The sequence below is a fragment of the Gadus chalcogrammus genome, chromosome 16 (genome assembly GCF_026213295.1).
Source record: "Gadus chalcogrammus isolate NIFS_2021 chromosome 16, NIFS_Gcha_1.0, whole genome shotgun sequence".
NCBI classification, from domain to species: Eukaryota; Metazoa; Chordata; class Actinopteri; order Gadiformes; family Gadidae; genus Gadus; species Gadus chalcogrammus.
In genome coordinates, this window is record NC_079427.1 from 16,020,037 (window position 1) to 16,045,592 (window position 25,556).

Genomic DNA, 25,556 nt, shown 5'->3' on the forward strand with positions numbered 1-25,556 from the left:
TTCAGCAGACTCTTTTACCAGCTTTTATAAGATATGGCATTAATGAGCAGGTTTGGGTTAGGCATCTTGCTCCAGGAGGCATAAAGGTGGAGGGCAGACATTGGGGTATGAACCCAAAGCCGGTGCTTAGGAAGGAAGCATCCTCACCACCGGAATAGGAGAGATTGAAACCATGATGTTGTTGCATTTCAGCTATCCGTGGCTTAATTGTGTTTGTGTGTGTGTGTGTGTGTGTGTATGTGTGTAGAACGGAGTGAAGGTGGCCACAGGCAACATACTGTCACTGAGGGACGTTGTTTACGACATGGCTGGAACCTACGAGTGCATGGTGACGGTTCCCCAGCTGGTCGGCATGGAAACCAGCGCCGCGTTTCAGCTGATCGTCGAGGGTAAGTTCCATCACGTGTGGAAGGGATTTCAAAGCTTTATTTTCACTAATGAACATCCTTCTGGTCTGAGCCCGGCTGCAATTGATTTCCATATATGGGCGCGGCCAATTTGTTTACTTATTTGTTTTTGCCACATAGTGGCACTTATTATTTCATCATGAACTTAAACTTAAACCCGTTCGATGATCTGTCCTATCATTTGAAGATGTGGGAAGATGCGTTCAACGACAGAGAAACATTTTGTGAACTTTCATGATCAGGATGGTCTTACAAAGCAAATTCGGACACATTCTTTATCATTGACGTCAAATGCAAAAACAGGCTATTAATGATTTTAACGTAGCTAAACATACGACAACATGTGAACTAGTGAACGAATGATATATCCGAAATATCCGATATTTGCGTTTTTTATTTGCGTTTGCCGATTATATATATATATATTTATTAATCTTTCTGCATGATTTACAGACAGACAGTTCAATAGATGTTCCATTTTTAAACTGAGACTTGTGACATATGTCATCATCATTGTGTCATTTATATGATTTTTTTTTTTTAAATTGAGGGAGCATAAGCATCGGCTCCAAATATCGGCTCAAGAAAATCAGCAGCCCGTATCGTCATCAGCTAAAGCTGATGAAAGAAATCGTTATCTGCATCGGTCCTAAAATATCCATGTGCACAAAGGTTCACCGGAGATCAGTGAGCCGCAGAGCACCAGCCTGGAGCAGGCGGTGGAGAGCACGGTGGTCCTGACCTGCAGGGCCAGGGGGAACCCCAGGCCGACCATCACCTGGAGGTCCGCAGGGAGTCTGGTAGGCCTTCACTTTCCGCCCGGGGCTTCATCTCCTGAGGACCCCAACAGTTTTTTCGATCAATACATAAATATGCATCAGAACTTTCCTGAGAAGTTCAACCCTATGAACCCGAATTAGTCAGCCCTATCTCTAAAAAGAATGGGTCCCTTTACTCCCTTTAAAGCGATGAAGTAACCGCTTCTCTGGGTTTTTTCGAACGTCAGGTCGACTCTCAATCCAATGTGACGGAGGATGGGGTTCTGAGCTGGGTCAACGTCAAGGTCAGCTCGGACTTGAACGTGTCCTGCCACGCCTCTAATACTAACGGCAACGTAGAGACTCTGTACTCCATCAAAGCCAGTGAGTTCCTGCGCTCGCTTCTTCTGGGTTCATGTGTTTATGTGTGTGTGAGTGTCCGCATTTTAGTGTGCAAATGTGTCACAAGTGTCAACGTGTGCACGTTAAGTGTCTCCGTGTTGCCTATGTATGTGTCTATGTATGTTTCTATGTAGCCGTGTGCGAATATAGCCCAGTGTGATTCTACCTCACACCTCTGACCCCTTTACTCTACCCGTTGCCCCCGTCCAGCCCTATCCTGTGTCATGTGTGTCATCTTGTTGTGTATATCTGTACTGTGTTAACATGTCAGTCATGTTGTATAAGTTTGAGTGGTCAACCCCTCCCTTCCTAAGTGTTGACCCCCTGTGCCCCTAACTATGTCCAGTCGTCCCAACCACCGCTTCGCCCACCACCACCCTAGCCACAGGTAAGACCCAGAGTCCTCTCTCCACTCAACCCACAACCAGTACCACTTAATTTACCTTTTACAATAACCTTTGTTTGTTGGGTCAAAGGTTCACGCTTGGCTGTGGTTGTGGGTGTTTTTGTTGCAGCCAGTCCTCTCGTGTATATCTTTACCATGTTCACATATGGTTGATGTAGTAGTGATGCGGCAGTCCGGCAGCTCAGCTCCGGGTGTACAATCTCCTTCTCCTCCGTGTCGCGGTTCAATATGGACTTCAGAGAGTCAAGGCCAAAGTTCTTTTCCCCCGATTCTTCTCAACCATGGCCGAGATAACCCCCACTACGAGTGTTTACTCGTTGTGGAAGTACCAGAGATGTCAGACGCAGTCTTTATGATTAATAATATCCTCTGAGGCGCACATAGCTTTTGGCCGTGATATTTGATATAATATTATATAAATACCTATATATTCCATAATATTATTATTATTAATATTATATTATATAGATATAGAGCTCCAGGAGTCCGCAAACGGCAACAATCATTTCTCCATGCTGTGGTTCAGTCTGACAGCTCATTGGTCAATGGGCACCAGCTCATTTGCATTAAAGCTACAGACACCAGAAACAGCGCATTCTGAAGGGACTGAATCAGAGGGGAATAGCGGTAGGCAGGATTTTCTTTCCTAAAAGCTATTTCCAGCAAACAGCTTCAAAAACATGTTTTCTGGAACTCATATACTATGTTTACTTGGGAAAACACCATAATATGTCTCCTTTAACCTTTTACAATAACCTTTGTTTGTTGGGTCAAAGGTTCACGATTGGCTGTGGTTGTGGGTCATTTTGTTGCTGCGTCTTTGTCTTTGTCTGTTCATGGGTCAAATAAGATGCAAACCAGGAAACAGAAACCACAGCATTCAGTCCTCGTGTATATCTTTACCGTGTTAACATGTCAGTCATGTTGTATACGTTTTGAGTGGTCAACCCCTCCCTTCCTAAGTGTTGACCCCCTGTGCCCCTAACTATGTCCAGTCGTCCCAACCACCGCTTCGCCCACCACCACCCTAGCCACAGGTAAGACCCAGAGTCCTCTCTCCACTCAACCCACAACCAGTACCACTTAATTTACCTTTTACAATAACCTTTGTTTGTTGGGTCAAAGGTTCACACTTGGCTGTGGTTGTGGGTGTTTTTGTTGCAGCCAGTCCTCTCGTGTATATCTTTACCATGTTCACATATGGGTGATGTTGTATAAGTTTGAGTGTGCAACCCCTCCCTCCCTAAGTGTTGACCCCCCTGTGCCCCTAACTATGTCCAGTCGTCCCACCCACCGATCGGCCCGCCAGCACCGTAGGCACAGGTAAGACCTGAGTCCTAGCTGCGCTATCCCCAGCTTGAATCACCAGGTCCACGCTTGGCTGGAGGCCAGGGTCTTTTGTTTTTGTGTCTTTGTCTAACTCTATTAATCGATTGAATAAGATGCAAAACAACAGCAGGCTGTGGTTGTTATTAATGAATTAATGTTGTTAATTATATTATTGTGGGATTGTCAGGGTTTTGTAATTCTTTCTCAGACGTATTGAGGTCTGTCACTGGAAGAAATAGCCGCTAAAAGTACTAAGTAAAATGACTACTACTAAAAAAAAAAAATCTTTGCCTGGGATTAACATGAATCAAGTATTGAATTGGACTTCAGCTCAGCTTCTAGGTGTTGTTTTTCACATGCTAATGGAGTCGTGTCACGGCATGCGTACCTTCTAGAATTACAGTTTGTGTGCACTTCCTGACATACCGACATACTGTACATCACTGACACACACGCACAAACACACACACAGACACACACACATACAAGCACACACACACACACCAACACACAAAACACTGACACACAAACAAACACACACACACACACACACACACACAACCACACACATTAATTGGCACGCACACATATGCAGAGAACACCACACAGAAACATATTAGTGGAACTCAAGGAGGCAGCTGATATTCAAAATGCACTTACGACAAGTCTCCTGACTCCCATTATGACTGCTGCTTTATGTGCTCTCTCTCTCTCTCTCTCTCCCTCAATCCCCACATCTATCCATCTCTCTTTCCATCTTTCTCACTCCTTCCTTTCCACCCATTATGACTGCTGCTTTATGTGCTCTCTCTCTCTCTCTCTCTCTCTCTCCCTCAATCCCCACATCTATCCATCTCTCTATCCATCTCTCTCTCTCTCTCTCTCTCTCTCTCTCTCTCTCTCTCTCTCTCTCTCTCTCTCTCTCTCTCTCTCTCTCTCTCTCTCTCTCTCTCTCTCTCTCTCTCTCTCTCTCTCTCTCTCTCTCTCTCGCTCTCTTTTTTCTCTGTCCTACGTCAGATGTCAGATTCTCAAAAGGAAATCTCTGTCTGCCTTGTTGTTGTGTCCTGCTAAACTCCAGTCAAATTAGATTAAATAGGCCTGCAAGGCCTTCTCTGGTCCTCCGCATAACTCACTCTACTTGTAGCTAGCAGAATAATTAGCATGTAGCACAGATATGAATCTCTTAAATCAGAAATGGATCAGCTTTATTGAGGCCTTGGGTGAAGGCACCTGTTTGAATTAGGTCCAGCCAGGATGCAATCCTACCCATATACACCCTGGTACCCAGGGTTGGTTGATAACTGTATGTATGGTTTTTCACAGTCCAATCAGACACCACAGACAAAATCCCGAGAGGTTTGTATGGGGAGCGCCTACATCTGCTCCTGCTCTTGTGAAGGGCAACAGCACCTCACTACCCCTTCCTGTTTATTTTCTGTTGACTGCAGGATTCCTTTCTCTCATCTGCCTCCTCGCTGCCGGGCTACACTGTTGTTGATGCACGTTGCTATGGATTGTGCATTACCTGCTTCATCAATTCATCACTGTGCATGTTGATATATTTGCGACTAGGCTGTTGGCAATGTCAGCCCCCCCTTCGGCAGAGTCTATTTACCTGTGCTGCATTGCATAGGAAATGCAATGCAATGATCTTTTGGTCAATGGTTCACTAGATCACCGGAATGATGCTTGCTCCACACTCTTTCCATCAGCCAAGCTCTCCACGCAAAGTCACACGCCTGCCTTCAAAAACCACAATATCCTGTACCTTCCTTTTAGACCGCTATGTCTCCTCCCTCCTCCTTAAGCGACCTATTTCCCCAGCTTCTGTCCCAACACAGTGAATAACCCTCCTTGGTTTTGATATGCTTTCCCTCCAGCAGGGGGCAGCGGTGTGATCATCGCGGTTCTCATCATCTGCCTGCTGCTGCTGGCCATCCTGGGCAGCGTGCTCTACTTCCTTTACAAGAAGGGAAAGATCTGCGGCCGCTCCGGCAAGCAGGACCTGTAAGTCCCAAGGGGTGGAGGATACATATAGTGGTTCACAGGGATTCTTGTAAGAGTCCCACACCCACGCACACTCAAATGTCTTCATGGAAAAAAGCACTGTTTTCTTTCTCTTTTCCTAATGTGCCGAGGAGAAATATTTTTGAGAATCGTATATATATCATTTATCCGTGTCCGTGGAGGATACGGTATTGAGCTGTGTGTGTGTGTGTGTGTGTGTGTGTGTGTGTGTGTGTGTGTGTGTGTGTGTGTGTGTGTGTGTGTGTGTGTGTGTGTGTGTGTGTGTGTGTGTGCCCCTGCAGCACCAAGGAGAAGACGAGCAGGGACAACATCGTGGTGGAGATGAAGAGCGACAACACAGAGGAGGCTGTGCTGCTGGCGGTGAACGGGGACAAGAAGTCTGGCGACCAGGTAAAGACTACCACCCACCTGATCCACCTCCTATACGTTACCTATTTATGTACCGCAGCAACTTTGAATGCTGGATCCTGATTGGTCAATATGCCGAAAGCCCTGTGGAAAAATATTCGAATTTCAGCTGATGAAGTCAACAAAACACAATAATATTATAGATGAAAGTAACTAATATCTTATCGTTAAAGATAACTTTGTTATGAGTGGAAAAAGCCACATTGTGTTTTTTCTATGACATTATTTACACATGAAATTGGAATGTTTATTTACCGCCTTTCGTGGAACGTGGGACTACACTACCCACGGCGGTCAGACAGCTACGGCTAGCACTACACTAGCCTATACAGTCTACGGTAACCCTCCCCTAAGCACATGTTTGTTTTTTAATGAAAATGATCCTCCTTGTTTTTCCTGTGATTGCAATAGGGACCAAAACCTTACAGCATTATTACATTATAATTCAGTAGGAGCACTGAAATGCTGACTGCAACTTTGTGTTGTTTGAATGTGCAGCTGCCTGAATATAAGAAAAATCTGATCTTAGTCCATTGACCCCATACAATCTTTTGGAATATGTTGAACCAGCTCTTCGTCATCACAGGGGGCAGGACTACCTAGCTCTATACCAGTGCAGCACACGATAAATGCATAGTCAAACGAGCCGGCCTTACGCCCTAACACATCCTTCCCTCTCTCTTTACAGTAACACATGTGTGGAACATCTGGAGGTGCAGAAGTGAGGAAGACCACGGTGAGGGGATTTGCTGCCCCTCCCCAAACTCCCACCTTTTCTCTCCCTCCCCTGCATCCCATCTTGCCCTCAGAGATCCTATCTTCATCAAGTTAATGGAGGAGAAAGAGCTTATCTCTTTTGGATACCAGTTAATATTCCCCGAACAGGTGCGACAAGAACAGAGACACTAAAGTGTGGGACTCCAAAAAAGCATCCCGTTGGCTCGGATACTTTTCTGAAGTGCCACTTTAGCGCTCGGGCGTAATTCTACCAAAGACAAAACCAACCACTACCATTTCTTTTACCCAGGACAGACCCATGTCTTCACTCCTCGTTCACACCAGAGCCCAGAGGAAGATTGACAATCACTTAGCTTACCAGGAGGTCAGGGTTTAGGGTTAGGGTTCAATTCTATAGCAAAACGAATGCCACCTCAGGCAAATCACAAACAATAAGGAACAGGCTGAAAAACTGCTCTTTGTCGAGTGTATATATTATACGCTTTGTATGTACATATTTCTTTATTTAAAGAAAATAACCCAATAAGAACAGCCAGAGTGTTATTATTTTAATTTTATGTTCAGTTATTTGTAGCCCCTTCGTCTTTATTGTTATATTTTTGCGATGGATGTGTGCTGTGCTTCGAGTCTGTACACTGAATATCATGTGTCGTATAATGTGATAGCGCTTTCAGACGCATTTATCACACCAAAGAAAAATCACTGCAATTTGACTCTGAAAAGTGCCCTCATGGATCCTTACATTTCTGTTCCGTTCCATTCATTCTTTTATTTTCCTTGTCTATCACAATCGCAAATCAATCGGCACAATGCCTAACTCTGATCCGTCTCTTAGTGACACATTGAGGGGTTCCTGTTTGTTTGTTTCATGTTATGGATGGCTTTATATCTATAGCCTATTTTTACATGGTTTATCGTTCTTTTTTTATATTTGTGTAGATTTGATAATACCGAGTTTGAAGATTGTCTTTAATTGAATGTGTTTCTTATCTTATATTAGGCTTACCCATTTAACATCAAACACCTTGTTTTATCATATTAGTTAGAGGAACAAATGTAACATTCACTGTCCAGTGCACTGATCTAGAGTTTGTTTTTGTTTTCTGATTGTGTTATTTCAGTTTTAATGTGAAACTTGTTTTGCCCTTATAGTGAAATGTTTGAAGTGAATTTAAAGCAGTAGATCGTAGTAGTAGTCGTTCCTAAGGGTGATGTATGTATATGAGATCATTGGTAAATTTTATATTATAGTTAAATTAATTTGTGGATTGACTGAAAGTTTTAATTTTCTGTGCTTTGATCTGATCTTTTCAGAAGTGCATAATGATTATACCTAGTATTTTTGTTATGGTGAGAGCTGAAATTACGATGGAATGAATTTTGGCATGTGGACACGTATTTGTGACTGCTGTCACTGACTATCACTAGTAACAAGTTATCTATATGTAGGCTAGCATGTAGCCATCAGGAATAATCTGAGGAGTCAAACTCAGATTATAAAAAGTGCCTCACATTCCACCAAAGGAATAATAACACAATTAGAACTTTCTCAAATAAATGTCAGTATTACTTAAGACTTCTTTTGTGTCAGATTTGTTAGGTAAAAAAAAAAGACTGTATAATCAATTCTGAACATAAATACAAATAAACACTTAATTTAAAGCAACAAGAGACTTTGCAAAAAATAAATAACATACAGCTACTTGTTGTAAACTCAGTATGCAAGACTGTCAGAGCCAAATAAGTACTACTTTACATAGAAACTACCAGACTGAATGTCACACATTTCAGGTTGTTTTATTGTTCTGTATCCTGTTGTGTTATCTACTGTACTGCAGGGTTCCCTAATTAGTTTTTCCAGAGGGCCAAATTTGGTCAAACATGCCATGCCAAGGGCCGAAATGTCGTTTCATTTTTCTAATTCGCCATTTTTATGTGCAAATTTAGCTTTAATTATAATTACTGTTTTAGCGATAATGCAGGAGGGCTAGATCAATTAGGCTTAAATAGCATCCAGGAATGGTGCATCGATGAGAATGCAAGGAATGAGGAGGAGGAGGAGGAGACGTAGCTTGCTTCAGACTATATTATGTTCAGCCTTGTTTATTGAAATACTCGGTAATGTCTTTCAGTTTCTATAAAGTTTCGATAAAGTTTGTTTATTTTGCCTGAGTATCTGAGCACACACACCGTGCATGACCCTCTGTACCACGACCACAGCTCTGCTTGATCTACCCATATAAATAAAGGAAACAAAGTAACAGGCACTTACATTGTCACAAACTTAATACCCTGAGTATTAACTAAGCTGCCTCATCTGTGGATGGCACAAGCCTTTTGGCCTCTGCAGTCCACTCGCCGTCAGCTGGCACAGAAAAAACGGCTGTCTCAAGAAGAGGAGGATGTCACCTGAGAGTTTAGGGGAGCTTTCAAATCGTTCCTTGAAGTTTTCTGCCAGGGTCGACACAAACTCCTTCATTGCTGGATCTTCCTGCATTTTTTCCTTCTCTAAATGCTCACGCAGACGTGGGAAGTGCAACTTTCTCCCTTGAATGTCTCTCTCCTGAAGGTGCAGCTTCGACTGGAGGGCTTCAATCGCTTCGTACATGTCAGCAGCAGTGTGGTTCTTGCCTTGTAGCTGCAGGTTAAGGTGATTCAGATGAGACATGATGTCACACAAAAAATTAACATCTGCCAACACCTTGGCGTCAGCCCGCCAGAAATTCGCGGGCTTTTGGGCTCTGCAGGCTGGATAAAAATGACACAAGTTCATCACGCAGGTCGCACACCCTCTCCAACACAGGGCCTTTACTCAGCCAGCGAACATCGTTGTGCATCAACAGATCTTTGTGTTCAGCTGACATTTCCTCGGCACCTTCTTTCATAGCTCCACAACTTTTGTTTTGATTTTTTCCTCTTGATTTAAGATTTCACCAGCCATGTGAATTGCAGATTGTTTAATGAACTCTGCATCAGCAAAGAGCTTCTTAGCTTTAGCAAGCGTCCAGGAAACATGCAATGAAGCAGCTGTTGCGCTCTCTTGTGCCGATGCCCTTTTGCATATGGTTAAAACTGACCGCTTGTATGATGTCAACATGCTTGCAATCTTTTGTTTGCGTTGCTCAGATGTTTCTGGGAAACTTCCCTTAAAGCTGGCAGCATGCAAACAGTTAAAGTGTCAGGTTGTCAGATTTAATGACAGCCACGGTCTGCTTGCATATTAAGCATGTCGGCTTTGCGTTGGCATGGTCCGATAAAGAAAAGCAATACTTATCGGTCCATTCAGTTTTAAACTGGCGGTTCTCCTGGTTGACCTTCCTTTTCTTGGCAAATGACATGTTTCTTTCATCAATTTTCAATCCGTAGATTTTTGACAAAGTTGTAATTCCCTGGGATGACTAGCGGGAAAGTGACAGCATGCGGCGGCTACTCTCTGGCGTGTGACGCTAGTGAAGTTGAAAACGCACGAAGCACGTCATTACGTATGCACGCAGTAACGTCAACGGTCAAGTGGATGGTGTGGGCTGAGGGGAAAATATAGCAGGCCCACCATCCACTTGACCGTGGATGGTGTTATCTGTTTTTGGAGATAACATGTGAATGCGCTGGGTCAGCGCGGGCCGGACATTTGGCTCTCGCGGGCCGGATGTGGCCCGCGGGCCGCTAATTGGGGTTCACTGCTGTACTGCATTGGTGTAGTTAATAAATTCATGAGTTGAATTTTCATTCGCCATCAAAAATATGCTTTCTATCATAACTCAACAGCAAAAAAAATGCTTATATTATTTGCATATAATTATATTCACAGCACCGTGCATACTTCCAAGGTGATATGAGCATTTAAAAAAGATCAGAATGTGCCAGGAAACATGGCAACGTGGACCAATAGCGCACTCTTTTGGTGAAAGGTTTCCATCGAACTCAATTGTAAGGGCGGCTGCTGCATGAAATAGTGATTACGGAATGTAGAAATCACTCTGATTGGCTTAGAACATAGCCAATGAGGTATAGTGAATCAACAGCGTTAGGAGAGTAGTTGGATTATAAATCGCAATTTGGCCAAATTATGACTTGGGCTATTATTCTATGAGGCTAACGATATACAGTATTGCCACTGTATGGAAGGCAACACTTCCCCTTATATAGAGCTGGTTTACCAGTAAACAACATTTAAAACTGAGCAGTCATGCCAACAGACGTTACAACGTCAATCAAGGTATGTGATATGCAGTGGCGGGCCGTACTATTAGGCAAACCAGGCATTTGCCTGGAGCCCCGGGCCCCATAGAAGGTTTTTGGGGCCCCCAAATGTTTTTTTTTTTACAATATAACAGTTTCTTATTTACAATAATGATCTGGTCAAGAGGGCCCCAATGCATATATTTTGTCCCCATATTTATTATTTTTATAAAAATCTCTTCACAATAGTAGCATCAGGATGTCTAATTATTACTCATGTTTTGACGATCTTACCGTGTGCACCCCCCTTCAGTCTGCACTACATGGACTATTCCATGTTACGCGCATCACGCTCATCATGCGTATGCGGAAATTATGTCCAATTCAAAACAGTAAGCGGTAAGAGAGAGAGAGAGAGAAATCGAGTGAGACATAAATCGAGTGAAACATGAAGCGATCGTAGGAAAGCGGGTCACATAAAAAGAAAGACCAAAGGCAGGACTTTCTTTCAAAGCTGCCAAAGCTATCCAGCTGTTTTACAGCCACCGCAGTGGCAGCGGGACCGTCGGCGGATCAAGAGCAGCCGTCAACGTCGTTTACTGTCACGTTACTGCTCCTTTCATTCCAAGTGGCTCTGGCTCAGCCAGCAGCGATGCTAATGACGTGTGTCAACAAACTGACGGAGATGATGCACAACTGGTAGTGAATATTTCTCACTCTCCTTCTTCCACTTTGGTTATTGAAATTTATGACAATAACGATAACAATGACTGCGAGACACATATTCCTGTGGATGACCCAGCACTCTGGCCCAAGCTGCTGTGTCTTGGGCAGGTGCACACATATTCTTGTGGATGACCCAGCACTCTGGCCCAAGGGCCGCAGATTCACAAAAGCATACTATTACATAGTAATGAAAAATGGTGAGAGGGTGAACAGGTCTTGGTTAGTCTACAGTGAAAGTGCAGACCGTGTTTTTTGCTTTTGTTGTTGCCTTTCTGGAAAACAAAAACAACTGAGTGAGGAAGGATTTAAAGACTAGAATAACCTTGCAATGCATCTAATCAACCATGAAAGGTCTGAAGAGCACAGGAAATATAGTGATAGCTGGACGCAGCTATCAGTGGGTTTCCAGTAGTGGTTTCCAGTAGCTCACAGCAGATAGCTGCTGTGAGCTACTGGAAACCCTCAGGTAAATGAGGACTTATGGTTAACAGTCAGTGTAATGTGTCAACATAACTAATCTTATTGTTTTGTATGTTATTCTCAATTTGTAAATAGATAATTAACATTTGCATGAAAGAAGGATAGTGACTTTTGTTCATCCCTTGTATGGAGTATCTCATTATGCGATATAAGGTACTGAGACCGGTAGATGCAGGGGCCCCCAAATGACTGTTCGCCTGGAGCCCCCAAGGGGCTAAGTTCGCCACTGGTGATATGTTGGTTGATTCTTTTATATTGACTAAAACGTTCAAGTTAAACCATACGTCACAAACTAATGGTGCGTTCACATCGCTGGATATCATTGGGAAAACATTTCCGTGACGTCGGAAAGTTCGCGTGAACGACACCTCATGACTCGGGCCAAATTTTGATAACAGAGTTGCCCAGTTGGTGACATATGGTATAGTAGTGACGCGCATGAACATGGCGGAACATGAACGTTTTACTCATTATAAAATAATCAACCATCATATCACATATTTCACTATTGATTCACTTTGTGACGTCTATTGGTGTGGCCGTCCATACCGTGGCAATACTGTATGTGCTTCTCATAAATGAAAGCTAAAGGATAGTGATAGGCATCAAGGAAATACACTGCTGTGAAGAACTTTTAGATTCCCAACCGGCTGTTTCCCAAGTACAGCCGGTCGCTGGCGGTAACACGGGTGACTCCGGGATTCCACCGGACGCGTACGCGCCGCGGAATGGCTGCGCCGCGGAACGGCTGCGTCCTCTGCCCTGCGTACATTCCTACCGGGCGCGTAACGGCAGCGTAGAGGCCTCCACACACCGGCGCCGCAGCGTCGCGTCAAAAAGTCTGCCCCCATTATTCCGGGTGTACTAGCACACACCGGCGCCGACTAGCCGCGCGGCAGCGTTCCGCGCCGCGCCGCCCAACTACTCTTCGAGACAATGTTCTATTCCCGAGCGTCGCCGCCCCTGAAAAAGCGCTTTGTAAAAGCTGGTTTGTACATCGCGGGTCCCGTAGGCACCTCCATATCTACACTGGATGTCGCCCTCTTTCGTTTGTGATAAACAATTACGAGAATGGACGATGAGAGACTGGTCGTCGAGGTGGAAAAATATGTCGAATTGTATGACCAAAGTTCCCGTCATTACAAGGACAACTCCAAAAAGGTCATTGCCTGGCGAGCCATAGCTCTGGAGATTGGATCTTCAGGTGAGAAATCAACAATGGTGGACTAAGTACCCAAACCATTAACCATAATGGAAAATAGACGAAATCAAGTCACATATAATCACACCATGTATAGGTAGAAACCAGATTACTTGTAATATATATATATTTTTTTAAGGCAAGGCAACTTCATTCATATAGCACTTTTAATACATGAAGCAGACTCAAAGTGCTTCACATAGAAACATTCTCATACAATAAAATAGATAAGTAAAAGGAAACACAGGCAAAGCTCAAAAATGCATTGTCATGTATTAACTGTCTCTCTGGTATCAGATCATGTATTAACTCTCTGGATTTAGGGAAAAATAACATTAAGTGTCTCGAGCACTCAAATAAAATACACTGGCTACTGAATCCAGCACAGCAATAACAACACTGTATTTATCCCGAGGGATAAAAAAAAAGTATATATATGCAAAAGAGTATACCAGAGAGGGATAATAACTAGATTATAGGTCATCATATAGGCTGCACCATATGGTTCTGCCATTGCACACTTAGTAGCGAATTGAAATATTGGCGTGCCTCTCAGGATCTGCACGGAGCTCCTGGACCAGATTGTGGCATACCCCCTGTTCTTGTCTCCGTTCATTGATGGGGTGCACCCAAACCCTTCGTCTTCTCCTTGCTCCTTGCAGGAGAAGAAGGGCAGCCCCCCTCTGTCTGGCAACAGTTATTTGTTCTGTTGAAATAAAAAAACCTCAATAAAATGTAAAAGAGCTTGCTCAATTAACTACACTTAACTAACTTCACTTCCTGCCCTGCTCGATCTGCTCTGTTGAAATTGACGCGGTTTTGCAGCGGCTCGCGGCAAAAATAGAAGTGCGACGGAAAGATAGCGCCGCGGCGCGGCACGCCGCTCCTGCGACGCTGCTGAAACGATCCGCGGCGCGCCCGGTGGAAATGGTCTAGAGTGGAAGCGATCAGCGGCGGTGACCGCGGCGCAGCCGTGCCGCGGCGCGTACGCCTCCGGTGGAATCGAGCCTTGAACAACTCAATAAGCAACTCTGTTATCAAAATTTGGCCCGAGATGCCGAACGGAAGTAGAATCATAAGTGTCAAGAGGTGTCGTTCACGCGAACTTTCCGACTTCTCGAAAAAGTCGTTTTTCGTATGGGTTTCCCCCCCATAATTTCCAGTGATTTGAACGCACCATATGTCACTTCCCGCAACCAACTAGGGCAAAGATTTGATATGTTGAGGGGAGCGTCTTATATCCGCATATATTTGAGACCATGGCCGTTTCTCAATTCGCGTTATTTTCTGTACTTGCGTTCTTTTGAAACGTCATCAGTCGTAGCCCAAGTACTGCTCACATGTCAGGTTGTTTGCATTGTACTGTTTCATATCGTGTTATCTACTGTACTGCATTGGTGAAATAAATAAATTCATGAGTAGAGTTTGTTCTCCATCAATCATATGCTTCCTATTATAACTCAACCGCAACAAATTGCTTCTGTTTTTTTTTTGCATATCATTTTATTAACAGCACTGTGCATACTTCCAAGGTGATATGAGCATTTAAAAAACATCAAAAAGTTAATTAAATGCCGTATACTGTTGACAAGAAACATGGCAACGTGGACCAATAGCGCCCTCTTTTGGTAAAAGTTTTCCATTGACCTCAATTGAAAGGACGGCTGCTGCACAGCCCTCCAGCCCTCCAGCCAAAGCCCCTCAGGAGCGCTTGGTTCCCGCTTCCAATTACGTTTTTAAATTATGATCACTAAGGGTTCCTGAGGGCTGTCCGGGTTATAGCGCTGCAGCTAGCAGAGTAGCCATTAGCAGAGAAGCTGGCAGATGGTGGCCTTGACGGCTCAACAGGTGACCGTGGAATGGGAATTTTACTGAAAGGGTCGACAGGACCCCCCCTCTACCAAGTCTGAACATATGGCACTGCTCACATCAATATATACAGGAGTAAACAAAACCTTTGGATCAAAATAATTAGATTTCTTCGACAGGAATGCAAAAAACAACAATAAAAACAGCCACTTCTTTCATCTCAGTAACTTTATACATTTTTTTCCCTCTTTAGAGTGACAGTATGACAGCACAAAGGTGCGCTGTTGGAAAAAAGAAAAAGTAGATCTATCAATATTTTATCAGAACATCAACACAACATCGGTACAGTAATCATGATCCCAGGAGTTCTCCCGTCCCACTCATCCATCACTCATTCAGCTCTACCGCTCCTCTCGCTCCGTTTCTCAAGGCAACTATGAACAGAAGGACCACACAAAGAGGTACGTTCCAGTCAGAAGACAGAAGTACAGTTAAAAAATATATATCGTAATGATAACCATGGCCTGATGAGAGACATCATTCACACGCCCACTGACAACATTCTTCATATGCTGGGAGAGGTGCGGTCAATACCTCTGTTCATTCATTCATTCATAGTACCCGTCTCCAGTCCTGCCCTTGACAATGGAAATAAGTAAAATGTGCAAGTCGCAATGTGACAAATAAACAAAAACAAAAATAAAAGATGCCCTTGAACTCAATAAAAGCATGAAGGTTGCTTGGGTAACTATCAACGGGATATTGTTCGCCTGGGAGCCAGCGGTTGTGCGGGGATTGACTCATCCAACGTCACCTGGAGACGGGGGTCATGTCTCCGCTAACGCAGACGGGATGCAAAAAGACACTTGTTTGGATATAGATAATCCCTGAGTTAGTTCTTACAGTTGGCCCGAAATACTGATTTTCCGTGTAGCATAGAGGGGTGGGGAGGGGCCAGCAAACCCATTAGCTCACTTGACCACCGCTCTGGTCACCGAACCTCGAGCAGAGGGACGTTTCAGAAGACGCGCTACACCGGAACAGACGTCACAAAAATATACTTTCGGTAATTTCAGTTTCCATCTGGTTTATGATTTCTATATCCAGGTGCTAGACATAAAGCCCAAAAAAAGAAATAATAAGGCAAAAAGGAGCTACTGAAGAGTTCATCAGCTTGCGAGGACTGCAGCTTCACAAGCTGTTTGGAAGTTCAAGTAGGATGTAACTACTGTAATGTAATGCTACATTACAGACTAGAGCACTAGCATCGATATTGTCACTTTAAAGAGCAGAGAGACCGTTTAACATCTATTCACAAATGTACATTTAAGGCTTAATTGTTTAGCACTAACAATCGTAGCAGCAGTGAAGCACTTCTGAATTCATTAAAATAATATAATAATATTTATGATTACAGTAATATATTATCAAAGTAAATCAAAGACATTGTTTGTTGGTTTCACAAATATTTAGAATGGGCCACGGTTACAGATTCTCAACACGTCGACCAATCAGAAGTTAAAGAGATGGGAGTGTTACAGCCGATGCCGTCAACAGAAAGTAAACCAAGCAGGTTCCAACGGCTGGCAGGTCTTCTAAGTAGATCCGCCTCTTCCATAGGAGTCAATGAAGATTTCAAAAGAAGAACAGAACACTATGTTCTACTGCACAGTGAATACACAATCATGTCAAGTCAACGTTAGTTTGAGAACAGGTATTCAGGTCGGGCAACCAACCAAATTCCTCCGCTGCCAAGTACACAGGCGCACACACACACAGACATACGCGCGCACACGCACAAAACACACACACGCAGACACACACACACACACACACACGAAAGACTAAGGCTGCCAGAAAACAATACAGAACCCCAAACGAACAATCCCGTCGGGGGAGAAACAAAATGATGAAAATGATTTCCTTCAGAACAATGCACCAAAGCAACATTGTGAAGTGAAGGCCATAATATTACACTTGGAAGTCATTCAGCAGAGCCCCTCGGCAGAGCGTTGTGCATCAGGCTGCTGCCGCTCAGACGGCGGTCAGACAGCGTGCCCGCCACCCCTCCTGCTCCCAGGTACTGTCATCCCTCTGAACAGGCACCTTTCAACCTGCACGCCCCACAGCGGATCACCTGGCCGCACCACAGCCTCGCTCACACACTGTATATGCACGTATAAATTACACACGTTCAATATATATTTACTCATATATTAAATTCTCATATAGATACATACATTGTGTTTTTTAATTGTTTTGTCGTTTGTAAAAGTCGTTGGTGATCTCCTTTCCCCCCCCCCCCCCCTGGGAGGATGTCAACAGGGAACGCATGAATCCGTCGTGTGACGCGCTGCACGTGTGGACACACACACACACACACACACACACACACACACACACACACACACACACACACACACACACACACACACACACACACACACACACACACACACACACACACACACACACACACACACAGTTTCAAGCTAGAGTCAGGGTCTGAGGGTTAGGGGCCAAGCCAGGACCCACCCTCAACCTCCCCTTCCCCAAAAGCTGAGCCAAGCGAAGGACTGGACCGGGAGTCTTCAAGAGCCTCCAGCGGTCGGGGGAGGAGGTGGGGTGGGGGGGGCGCTATGTGAGCATGTGCGCGTTGGCGGGAACGGAGACAAACTCCCGCAAGATGTTCCTGGCCATCTCCACGTTGTTCTGGGCGATCATCAGCGCCTTCTGGATGTCCTGGGAGGAGTAGCCCTGGCTGATCAGGTGTTTGATCTCACCGCTGATCACTGGGTCCTCCCCTGCTCCTCCACCTCCTGCTGCTCCTCCACCTCCTGCTCCTCCTCCTCCTCCTCCTCCTCCTGCTGCTCCTCCTTCTGCTGCTGCTGCTCCCCCCCCCGTAGCCCCGCCCGTGAGGGGCCCAGGGGCCGGCCGGGCCGGGCTGGCTCGGCGCTCCGAGTTGAAGCGTCTGGGCAGGGGCTTGGGCGGTCTCTCGGGGGCCGCCGCTGGGTCGCTTAAGGCTAGGGAACAGAAGACCACTGGTTAGATCCGGTTCTCCTGTTAATCAACAGACTGCTCTAATTCTGGGTTCAGGTTAATCTGTGTGTGAATGAACCAAACAAACAGTTCCCAAAACAATGAAGTAGCGGCCGATACAGAGGTCTTGTGTAGCGGCTGCTGTCTGGAGGTGTACAGGGCAGCATGCTGCCCTCAGGTTGTTCATTCAGCAACGTGTTGTTATGAGGTCCTTTGACTCCCTGTTGTGTGGTGGCAAAAGGATTTCCCCCTCTGGGGTAACCAAGGGTAGCCGTCTAAGAAACTGTAGAAATGACGGCTGACACCTTCTGGTTGGTTGGATGGGCGATATGCTCTTGTCTGGTGTTACTTTCATACGGAGCTAGCTCAGCAAACACATTATTTAAGCCAATCTGATCGCTTGAGAAAAAAAAAGTTCCATGCACAAATTTGTCCAATGAAATCGCCTTTGTAATACAACCCGGGAAAACACATGGATACGTCAAAAAGCCCCCACCCGTCGACGGACGCATGGAGTGTGAACAAGGCGTAACTGCTCCTGAAGAGCTGGCTGTCGCCTTGTATGGTTGACAACGATTGATTGGTAGAAGAGTAGGTTGAATATCAGTCAAAAAATATACTTTTCTACTCAAAATAAATAAATAAATGAGGGTAGGGTTACCTACCCTCAGAGTGACTCAATACAAGACTGCTATTTTCCCACAGCAACAATACATCAACAAATAAATGAATAAGTAAATGAATGAATGAATAGAAAACAGCATGAACGTACGTGTGGCTGCCCGAGACTCGATGTCCAAGGACAGGTCGCTGAACACCAGCCTGGATGAGGAGCCCGAGGTAGTGGACGACGAGGTGGATGAAGCCGCCCCCTTCTCCGCGGGGGGCTGTCGAGAGGTGGCCGCCGACCGGGGGATATCGTACAGCGCCTCCTCCTCCTCCACCCCCACCACCTCCTCCGTCTCCCGGCCGTTCGCCACCGTCAGGACCTGGGCGCTTTGGCTCAGGGCCAGGGCAGGCAGCTCAGAGTAGTCTTCGTGAGGGCGCAGATGAACGTGATCAAACAGGATTAGCACCGCGGACCCGCTAGCACAGAGACCATTAGGTGTTGAAACATCGATTGTGCAGGATGGTGGTTAGAGTGTGAGCCTAACCTTTCCTAAAGCACTTAATGACTTTCCCTGAGTTGATAGGGATGAAAGCAGGCTAAGTGACTACATTAACATTCAGGTTATTTAGCAGGCGCTTTTATCCAAAGCGAATTACAATAAGTACATTTGTCGGAAGAAAGAGAAACAACAATATATCACTGTCGGCACAGTGAAGATATTGATAGAAACAAGTGCCGAGCACTTACAATTGCTAGGCTATCCTATACCCCGTACACAACAAAAATAGCCAGGATAAGAACCTACACAATGCCAAGTACTAATTTTAAGTGACAGGATGTACAACAATAATTATTTGCCAGGATGTACAACATGACTCACTACATAGTAAGACCATTGTATTTCAAAGGGAACACGACATTTCCCCATCAACCCGAGGGCAGCGTACCTGAGACTCTGGCCAGCTGAGGCAGGGAGGCTGTGAGTGCCTGGGCGTGGACGTTATACATGCCCTGGTACATCTGGGGTCGGTCCTGGATGTCGTCACTGAACGCGTGCCTGGCATTCGACAGAGAACACGTCGGTAAATACACCAGTGGGTCCGATCCACCCGCACCGTGGCACAACGTCGCCCCGGTAGAACGGCCTGAGACGACAGGCCCCGGGTGAGGGAAGAGCCTCACCGTGGGTTGAAGGCGTATGCCGCGGGGGCGGTCTGCAGGGGGCCCGCGGGCTGCGGGGCCCTGGCAGTGGGGGGCGTTTTTGCCGCCGTGAGCGGGGCCGGAGTGGCGGGGGGGAGGTGGACGGGCCGGGAGGACGGTACCATGTAGGCCGACTCCTCGTCGCTCTCGCAGGGGAGCGCTCGCGGCAGCGTCGACGGTCTGCAGGAAGTAGTACAGCGGTATGTTCTCGGGAACCAAAACAGTGTTTCTTTTTCAATAGAACCTTGTGAGTGTTGCGCCAAGTCGATTTATAGGAATGGGGCTACAGATTGCCATCCATTAGCACAGCCTTCCAGACATCAATTTGTTTTGCCTACCTAAATGTTGCTCTCGGATGGCTCACGGTTCCCCATTTCTGTGACATTTGTCATGCGGAATTACCATAGCTAGCCACTGCCAGACACAGATCCTCTACGACACGAGATATTCAGCGTGCCAGTGATTCGTTCTTGCTGAATGCTTTTGTAATCATCCTTGTGATTATATGTGACAACGAAACTGAGATTGCGACAGGGTGGCAATCTCCGAAAAAACAGGCAACTTGTGCTTTATTTGGCCACGGTACAACAGATAATCAACTGGTTTCCAAGGTCCACCAGGGGGTATATAATAACGATAGAAAACTGCAGGGTCACAGTGTCATTTTAGAGGAAACCGAATTTCAGAGGAAGGGAAGGCAAAGCAATGCTCAATATTCCTAGAATATGTCAATTAGATGTAATCAAAAGAATGAACTGGATAGCCCACTAAAAGTCAGAGTATCTACATTTTGCCCTTTATTTCTCGTTGCTTTATTATTGATCAAGCACTGTGCCTCATTCACACGCACCATGTTCAACAGATGGAGGGTGAAAGTGAAACCATGAGGGAGAGGAAGAGAAAGAGGGAAGGCGGTAGACGGGGGAAGTACCTGGTGGCCAGGGAGTAGATGGCGTTGGCGGAGGCCGAGGGCTTCACCTTGGAGCTGTCCCCCGCAGCAGGGACAAACGGCTGAGGACACAACAGAGACCCTCGGATATCAGACACATGAAGACCATCAACCAAAAGCCCCAAGTGTTCAGAGCGGTTTAACTTAACGTTAGTGTCAGTGTGAAAAGTACACATCACATGGAATTATGCCTGCACGATTTACATGGTACAGAAGAATACGTGATAAAAAAGAAATACGATGGAGTCTGATATTGGACAACAGAAAGGGGTCACTCCGGTTTTTAGCTTAAATGCAACCGCTGCCTAAGTCTGACAAAAACATAAAAACACCTTCAGTCCCTTGTCTATTCTTACTTATATAGCCTTTGAACAAGTATTTTTTTGGTGGGTTTCCTCTGTGTAAGATACGAGCAAAACCACAGTCAAGAACACAAGTCTGTCAACATTTTGAGGCTTCAGTGAGGCATGGAGACATGTTAGAATGCACTCCCCCTGAACTGAACACCCATTCTGAAGGAGAAACGGGGTGATGGTTTTGACACTAAAACTAAAGCCTTACTATAACTCTGTCCCTTTAACCAAATTATATTTTGCATTTAGAGGATTCAAGTATAATGGAGTTACACTTTTTAATTGAAGTGTAAAATAGTGTAGCGAATAGCAGTCTGCGGATGAGGAACTCGGGGTATAGTTCCCCTGTGTCCCTGCTGCGCTGCACCACGCAGGGTAACACTGCCCTGTCGCATGTTGAAGAAGAAAGTAGGAGCGCTTCTTCTGAAGTGGTTGCGGTTGGTCACAAGTTATTTTATTAGCTTTTATTTTTCTAGGTTGTTATTTAGAAAAACTTCCTGTAAATATTTTTTTCTGAGATCGAGATTGTTACGCGTGTTCCTGTTTTGTTTTTTCTTATATATTATTTTTAATTCCGTAAATTCCTTGTCTTATAACAATACAGCAGAAGCGTTGAGAAATGAGACCGCACAGAGCTTTGAATCGAGATCACACTTTTAATATGATTAATCATGCAGCCCTACATGGAATCTAAATTTTTCAATTCTGAGACAGACGACATTTATATACGGTCCTGACTCAGATCCAGGTCAAACTTCTTGCGTATTATGACCTTAGTGTGAACGATCAGAATTCATGAAACTTTGACGTCACACTCTAGATCGAAATTAGAGAAAAAATAAATATCACCTACAATCGCGCTGGTGTGTTCTCTGATGTATACCACAAGACCTGCGGTGCGCTCAACATCTTTGCGAAACTTTCAAACCACATTAGTAAGTTACTAGTTGTAATCTCACACTATGGAGGCTGGGGTTTCTTCGGAAACATTAAAGGCAACATTGACACACTGCCGTTACCGAGTAAGACGACGAGTGGATCCAAAAGCTACTGCATCAGTGCTGCATTAACTTATAAATTAAACCGTAAACGCACTCATCTGTGGCTTCCAAGTTACTTCCTGCGGTTGACTTATTCTGAAAACCCAATGTGAACAGCCAAAACAAAACAAATTGGATCCCATAAATTTAGCATTAAGACTTGAACGAAGCCCACGTTTGCATGTGTGTGCATGTGTGCATGCGTGTGCGTGTGTGTGTGCGTGTGTGTGCGTGTGTCATACCAGCTGGTGGTCCAGGCTGATGGTGCTGCTGTTCCTCAATGGGGGGCTGCTGGCGGCGGTGGCGTCCAGGGCGGAAGGCAAGGCCAGGGGGAGGGAGTGCCTGTTGGAGAGCTCCCGGATCCCACCCCCTCGGATCTCCCCTCCGAGACCCGAGGCCTGGTTGGAGGAGGAGGAAGAGGAGGAGGAGGAAGTGGAGGACGAAGAAGAGGAGGAGGAGGAGGAGGAGGAGGCGGAGGAGGACGAGGGAGAGGCGGTGGCCGGGGGCTTGGGGACCGACCGGGAGCCCCAGTCGGCAAGCGGACGGTTGGGGGGCGTCGGGGGATGCTTGTCCCGGGACGCTGGCTCCCCGGGGGCGTGGGGTAAGGGCCTCCTCCCGAGACGGCCGTCGGCGGCCGCCCCGGCAGAGTGGGGGCGGTCCGGGGGAGGCGGAGGGGGGAGGTCCCTCAGCGCTGGGGGTGGGGGGAGGGGCTTGTCCTTGTGGTGGGTCGCGGCCTGCAGGGGGGGAGGGGGGAGAAAGAGCAACCAGACGAGTGCTTGAGTAGAACCTATTGCAGAACAATGATGCGGTATTGAATATGGGGAAGCGAGAAGGTGGGGTCCGTACTTTGGTGGAGACCACGGGGCTGGAGGCTCCAGAGGCGCTGGCCGGCCGGTGCTGCAGCAGGTCCAGCCTGGGGGGCACGGGGGGCAGCGAGGCCTGGGGGGTGAGGGACATGGGGGAGGGAGGACGCTCCACCTGCAAGCACACACGAATACGGACACAAACAGACACACGCTATTAGACACACCTCATCTCTGAGTAGAGGGAAGTGAGGCTTACAAAAACGGCACGGTCAGCTCCTAACACATGTAATCAACCGAGTTGACTCCCGACGTCAGACTCGTAAGGTGCTAAACAGACTGACTTTTTAGGACCTTTAAATAGAGCGGTGTTGTGCGAGTGAGAAGCGCCCAGCGGTGGACTTCCTCTTTGAGTTCAGTTAGACCGAGCTGTTCAGTTCGACCGAGCTACACGGTCACACGCCGTTGAGCCGTCCTGCACCCAACTACTGAGCTGGCCACAGCGGGGCACCTGGGGCCTTGGCCAGGACAATTCTAGGAAGAGTTCATATAAATAGCTTTCCCTTCCTTACCATCGCATACATGTGTTACAGGGTTGAGGGGCATGCCTGTGAGAGTCACAATGCAGCATAAAAGAGATTACAGTGCAGCCATCCACGGCTCACGTCTCCAGGGAGCTGAGGAAGGCGCCTTGAAAGACCAGAGATGAAAGACTGTGATGATGTGTGAGAGATGAAGAGTTTGCAGCCAAGCCGGGCCGAGAGCCTGGGGCTGGGGAAGAGAAGGGGCTCTAGAGTAGATGAGACAGAGATTCAGACAGACAGAGATTCAGACAGACAGACAGACAGACACACAGACAGACAGAGATTCAGACTGACAGACAGGGATTCAGACAGACAGACAGACAGAGATTCAGACAGACAGACAGACAGACAGACAGACAGACAGACAGACAGACAGACAGGGATTCAGACAGACAGACACACAGACAGACAGAGATTCAAACAGACAGACAGAGATTCAGACAGACAGACAGAGATTCAGACAGACAGACCAACAGAGATTCAGACAGACAGACGGACGGACAGTCTGTGGAAGAGAGGAAGAGTGGAAGGGAGGGTGGAAGAGAAAGAGACAGAGTACAGGGAGAGAGTAACAGCTGCCCCGTTCCCAGAGTAAGGCCTGCTCTGAGAGGAGGGCATCTCAGAAAGCAGACTAAGCAAGTGTTGTGGCCGTTTACCCATAGTACTCTCCTTATACCTAGGAGTCTGACTCATACTTCTACACAAACCGCCATATAAACCTCTGTGATCTAGTAGACCACACACACACACACACACACACACACACACACACACACACACACACACACACACACACACACACACACACACACACACACACACACACACACACACACACACACACACACACACACACACACACACACACACTAAAGAGGAGGGTCTCCTCACCTTGGAGCAGGCCAGTTTGCTCATCATGAGGTGGGGGTCCTCAAGCCGGTCGTCGTCGTCATCGTCGTAGCAGGGCGAGGGCGCCCCCTCGGCCCCGAACATGCCCCTGCAGCCCCCGTAGGAGATCCCGTAGCCTGCGCCGTTGTCCTTGGGGTCGAAGGGGTCCACCACGATGGGCTCCGTGCCTTTGATTTCGCAGCGGCAGAAGGGGCAGCCCGTCCCTTGGCCCTCTGACTCCTGGGGGGACAGGCAGGGGGGACACATCAGCCGTCCACGCGGCCTAACGTAGGGCACGGCCATTCATCGCATTTCGATCTCAATTTCAATTTTAGCGTCAAACGATCAAAAAACTAATGTAATCGATTTTTCGATTTATTTATTTTTACATGAAATGTTTTATAGAACCTGCAGAACAGCTGGATACATATCTGTACATAATTTTCTTTTGGACCATTTAGTGTATTTTCTTTAAGGCGAAATTTCAAAGTTCTCAGTTACAGAGTGTTTCTGAGAGAGACACGCTGAATAAAAACATGTTTTCAAACTCAAAAATAATCGTTTGAATAATCGTGATTTCAATATTGACCAAAATAATCATGATTATGATTTATTCCGTAATCTAGCAGCCCTAGCCTAACGTCAGTGCTGGACCGTCGGGACATGGACATGTAAATAGCGTCCTCAAGAGCCGTGGTATTTCCATGCCTGTATTTATTTTGCATCTCGGTTTAATGAAACATAGGCCGGGCGAAGCTACTTGAGACTGTGACTTGTTATGGAGGGAAAATGCAAATGTGCAGCAGGACAGCCTTCAAGCCAGCGGTTTGCAAGGTAGTTGGCAAGCCTGTGAAAGCCTGATTTATATTCGCCGTGGGTGAACTTTGAGAGCCGGCGTGAATAAGACGAGACTATGCATTCCCAGCCCTTCTGGTCGCACTGTTGGTGCGTACATGCGACGGGAATAAGTCATCTCTGACATTTTGAAGTGGCCAGCGGGGCGGGGAACGGCTCGTCAAGTGAGGGGACGATCAGCGAGGCCGAGGGGAACGCTTACCTGCCAGGCGGTGAGGCAGGAGGTGCACATGAGGTGTCCGCACGGCTCTATCTTCACGTCCTTGTCGTTCTCCGCACAGATCTTGCACAGCTGGAAGGTGGAGCCCATCTCACAGTAGAGCTCGTATTGCTCCTGGGGGGGGGGGCGATGGGGGAAACATAC

General features: G+C 46.3%; 2 protein-coding genes across 14 annotated transcripts in view; one reads left to right on the plus strand and one right to left on the minus strand.

Annotated features, from left to right (window-relative positions):
• mcamb (melanoma cell adhesion molecule b) overlaps nt 1-6,754 on the plus strand; it is a 34,918-nt gene extending 28,164 nt beyond the window's left edge. Inside the window, exons 10-19 of one of the 13 annotated variants that reach the window (XM_056612193.1) lie at nt 248-389; nt 1,080-1,207; nt 1,414-1,549; nt 1,914-1,955; nt 2,969-3,010; nt 3,255-3,296; nt 4,626-4,658; nt 5,183-5,309; nt 5,612-5,720; nt 6,427-6,754. In XM_056612193.1, the coding sequence (XP_056468168.1) occupies nt 248-389; nt 1,080-1,207; nt 1,414-1,549; nt 1,914-1,955; nt 2,969-3,010; nt 3,255-3,296; nt 4,626-4,658; nt 5,183-5,309; nt 5,612-5,720; nt 6,427-6,429 (804 nt within the window). In that variant the 3' untranslated portion in view covers nt 6,430-6,754. The remainder of the gene's footprint in view (nt 1-247; nt 390-1,079; nt 1,208-1,413; nt 1,550-1,913; nt 1,956-2,968; nt 3,011-3,254; nt 3,297-4,625; nt 4,659-5,182; nt 5,310-5,611; nt 5,721-6,426) is intronic. The other 12 variants (XM_056612194.1, XM_056612195.1, XM_056612196.1 and 9 more) reach the window with 12 other exon arrangements.
• Nucleotides 6,755-14,540: 7,786 nt separating this feature from the next.
• Nucleotides 14,541-25,556, minus strand: part of cbl (Cbl proto-oncogene, E3 ubiquitin protein ligase) — a 30,754-nt gene continuing 19,738 nt past the window's right edge. Inside the window, exons 8-17 of the mRNA XM_056612207.1 lie at nt 25,395-25,526; nt 24,341-24,577; nt 22,909-23,040; nt 22,305-22,796; nt 20,652-20,731; nt 19,703-19,900; nt 19,468-19,577; nt 18,683-18,943; nt 17,761-17,894; nt 14,541-17,670 (exon numbers count right to left, since the gene is read on the minus strand). Coding sequence (XP_056468182.1) covers nt 17,509-17,670; nt 17,761-17,894; nt 18,683-18,943; nt 19,468-19,577; nt 19,703-19,900; nt 20,652-20,731; nt 22,305-22,796; nt 22,909-23,040; nt 24,341-24,577; nt 25,395-25,526 — 1,938 coding nt within the window. The 3' untranslated portion in view covers nt 14,541-17,508. The remainder of the gene's footprint in view (nt 17,671-17,760; nt 17,895-18,682; nt 18,944-19,467; nt 19,578-19,702; nt 19,901-20,651; nt 20,732-22,304; nt 22,797-22,908; nt 23,041-24,340; nt 24,578-25,394; nt 25,527-25,556) is intronic.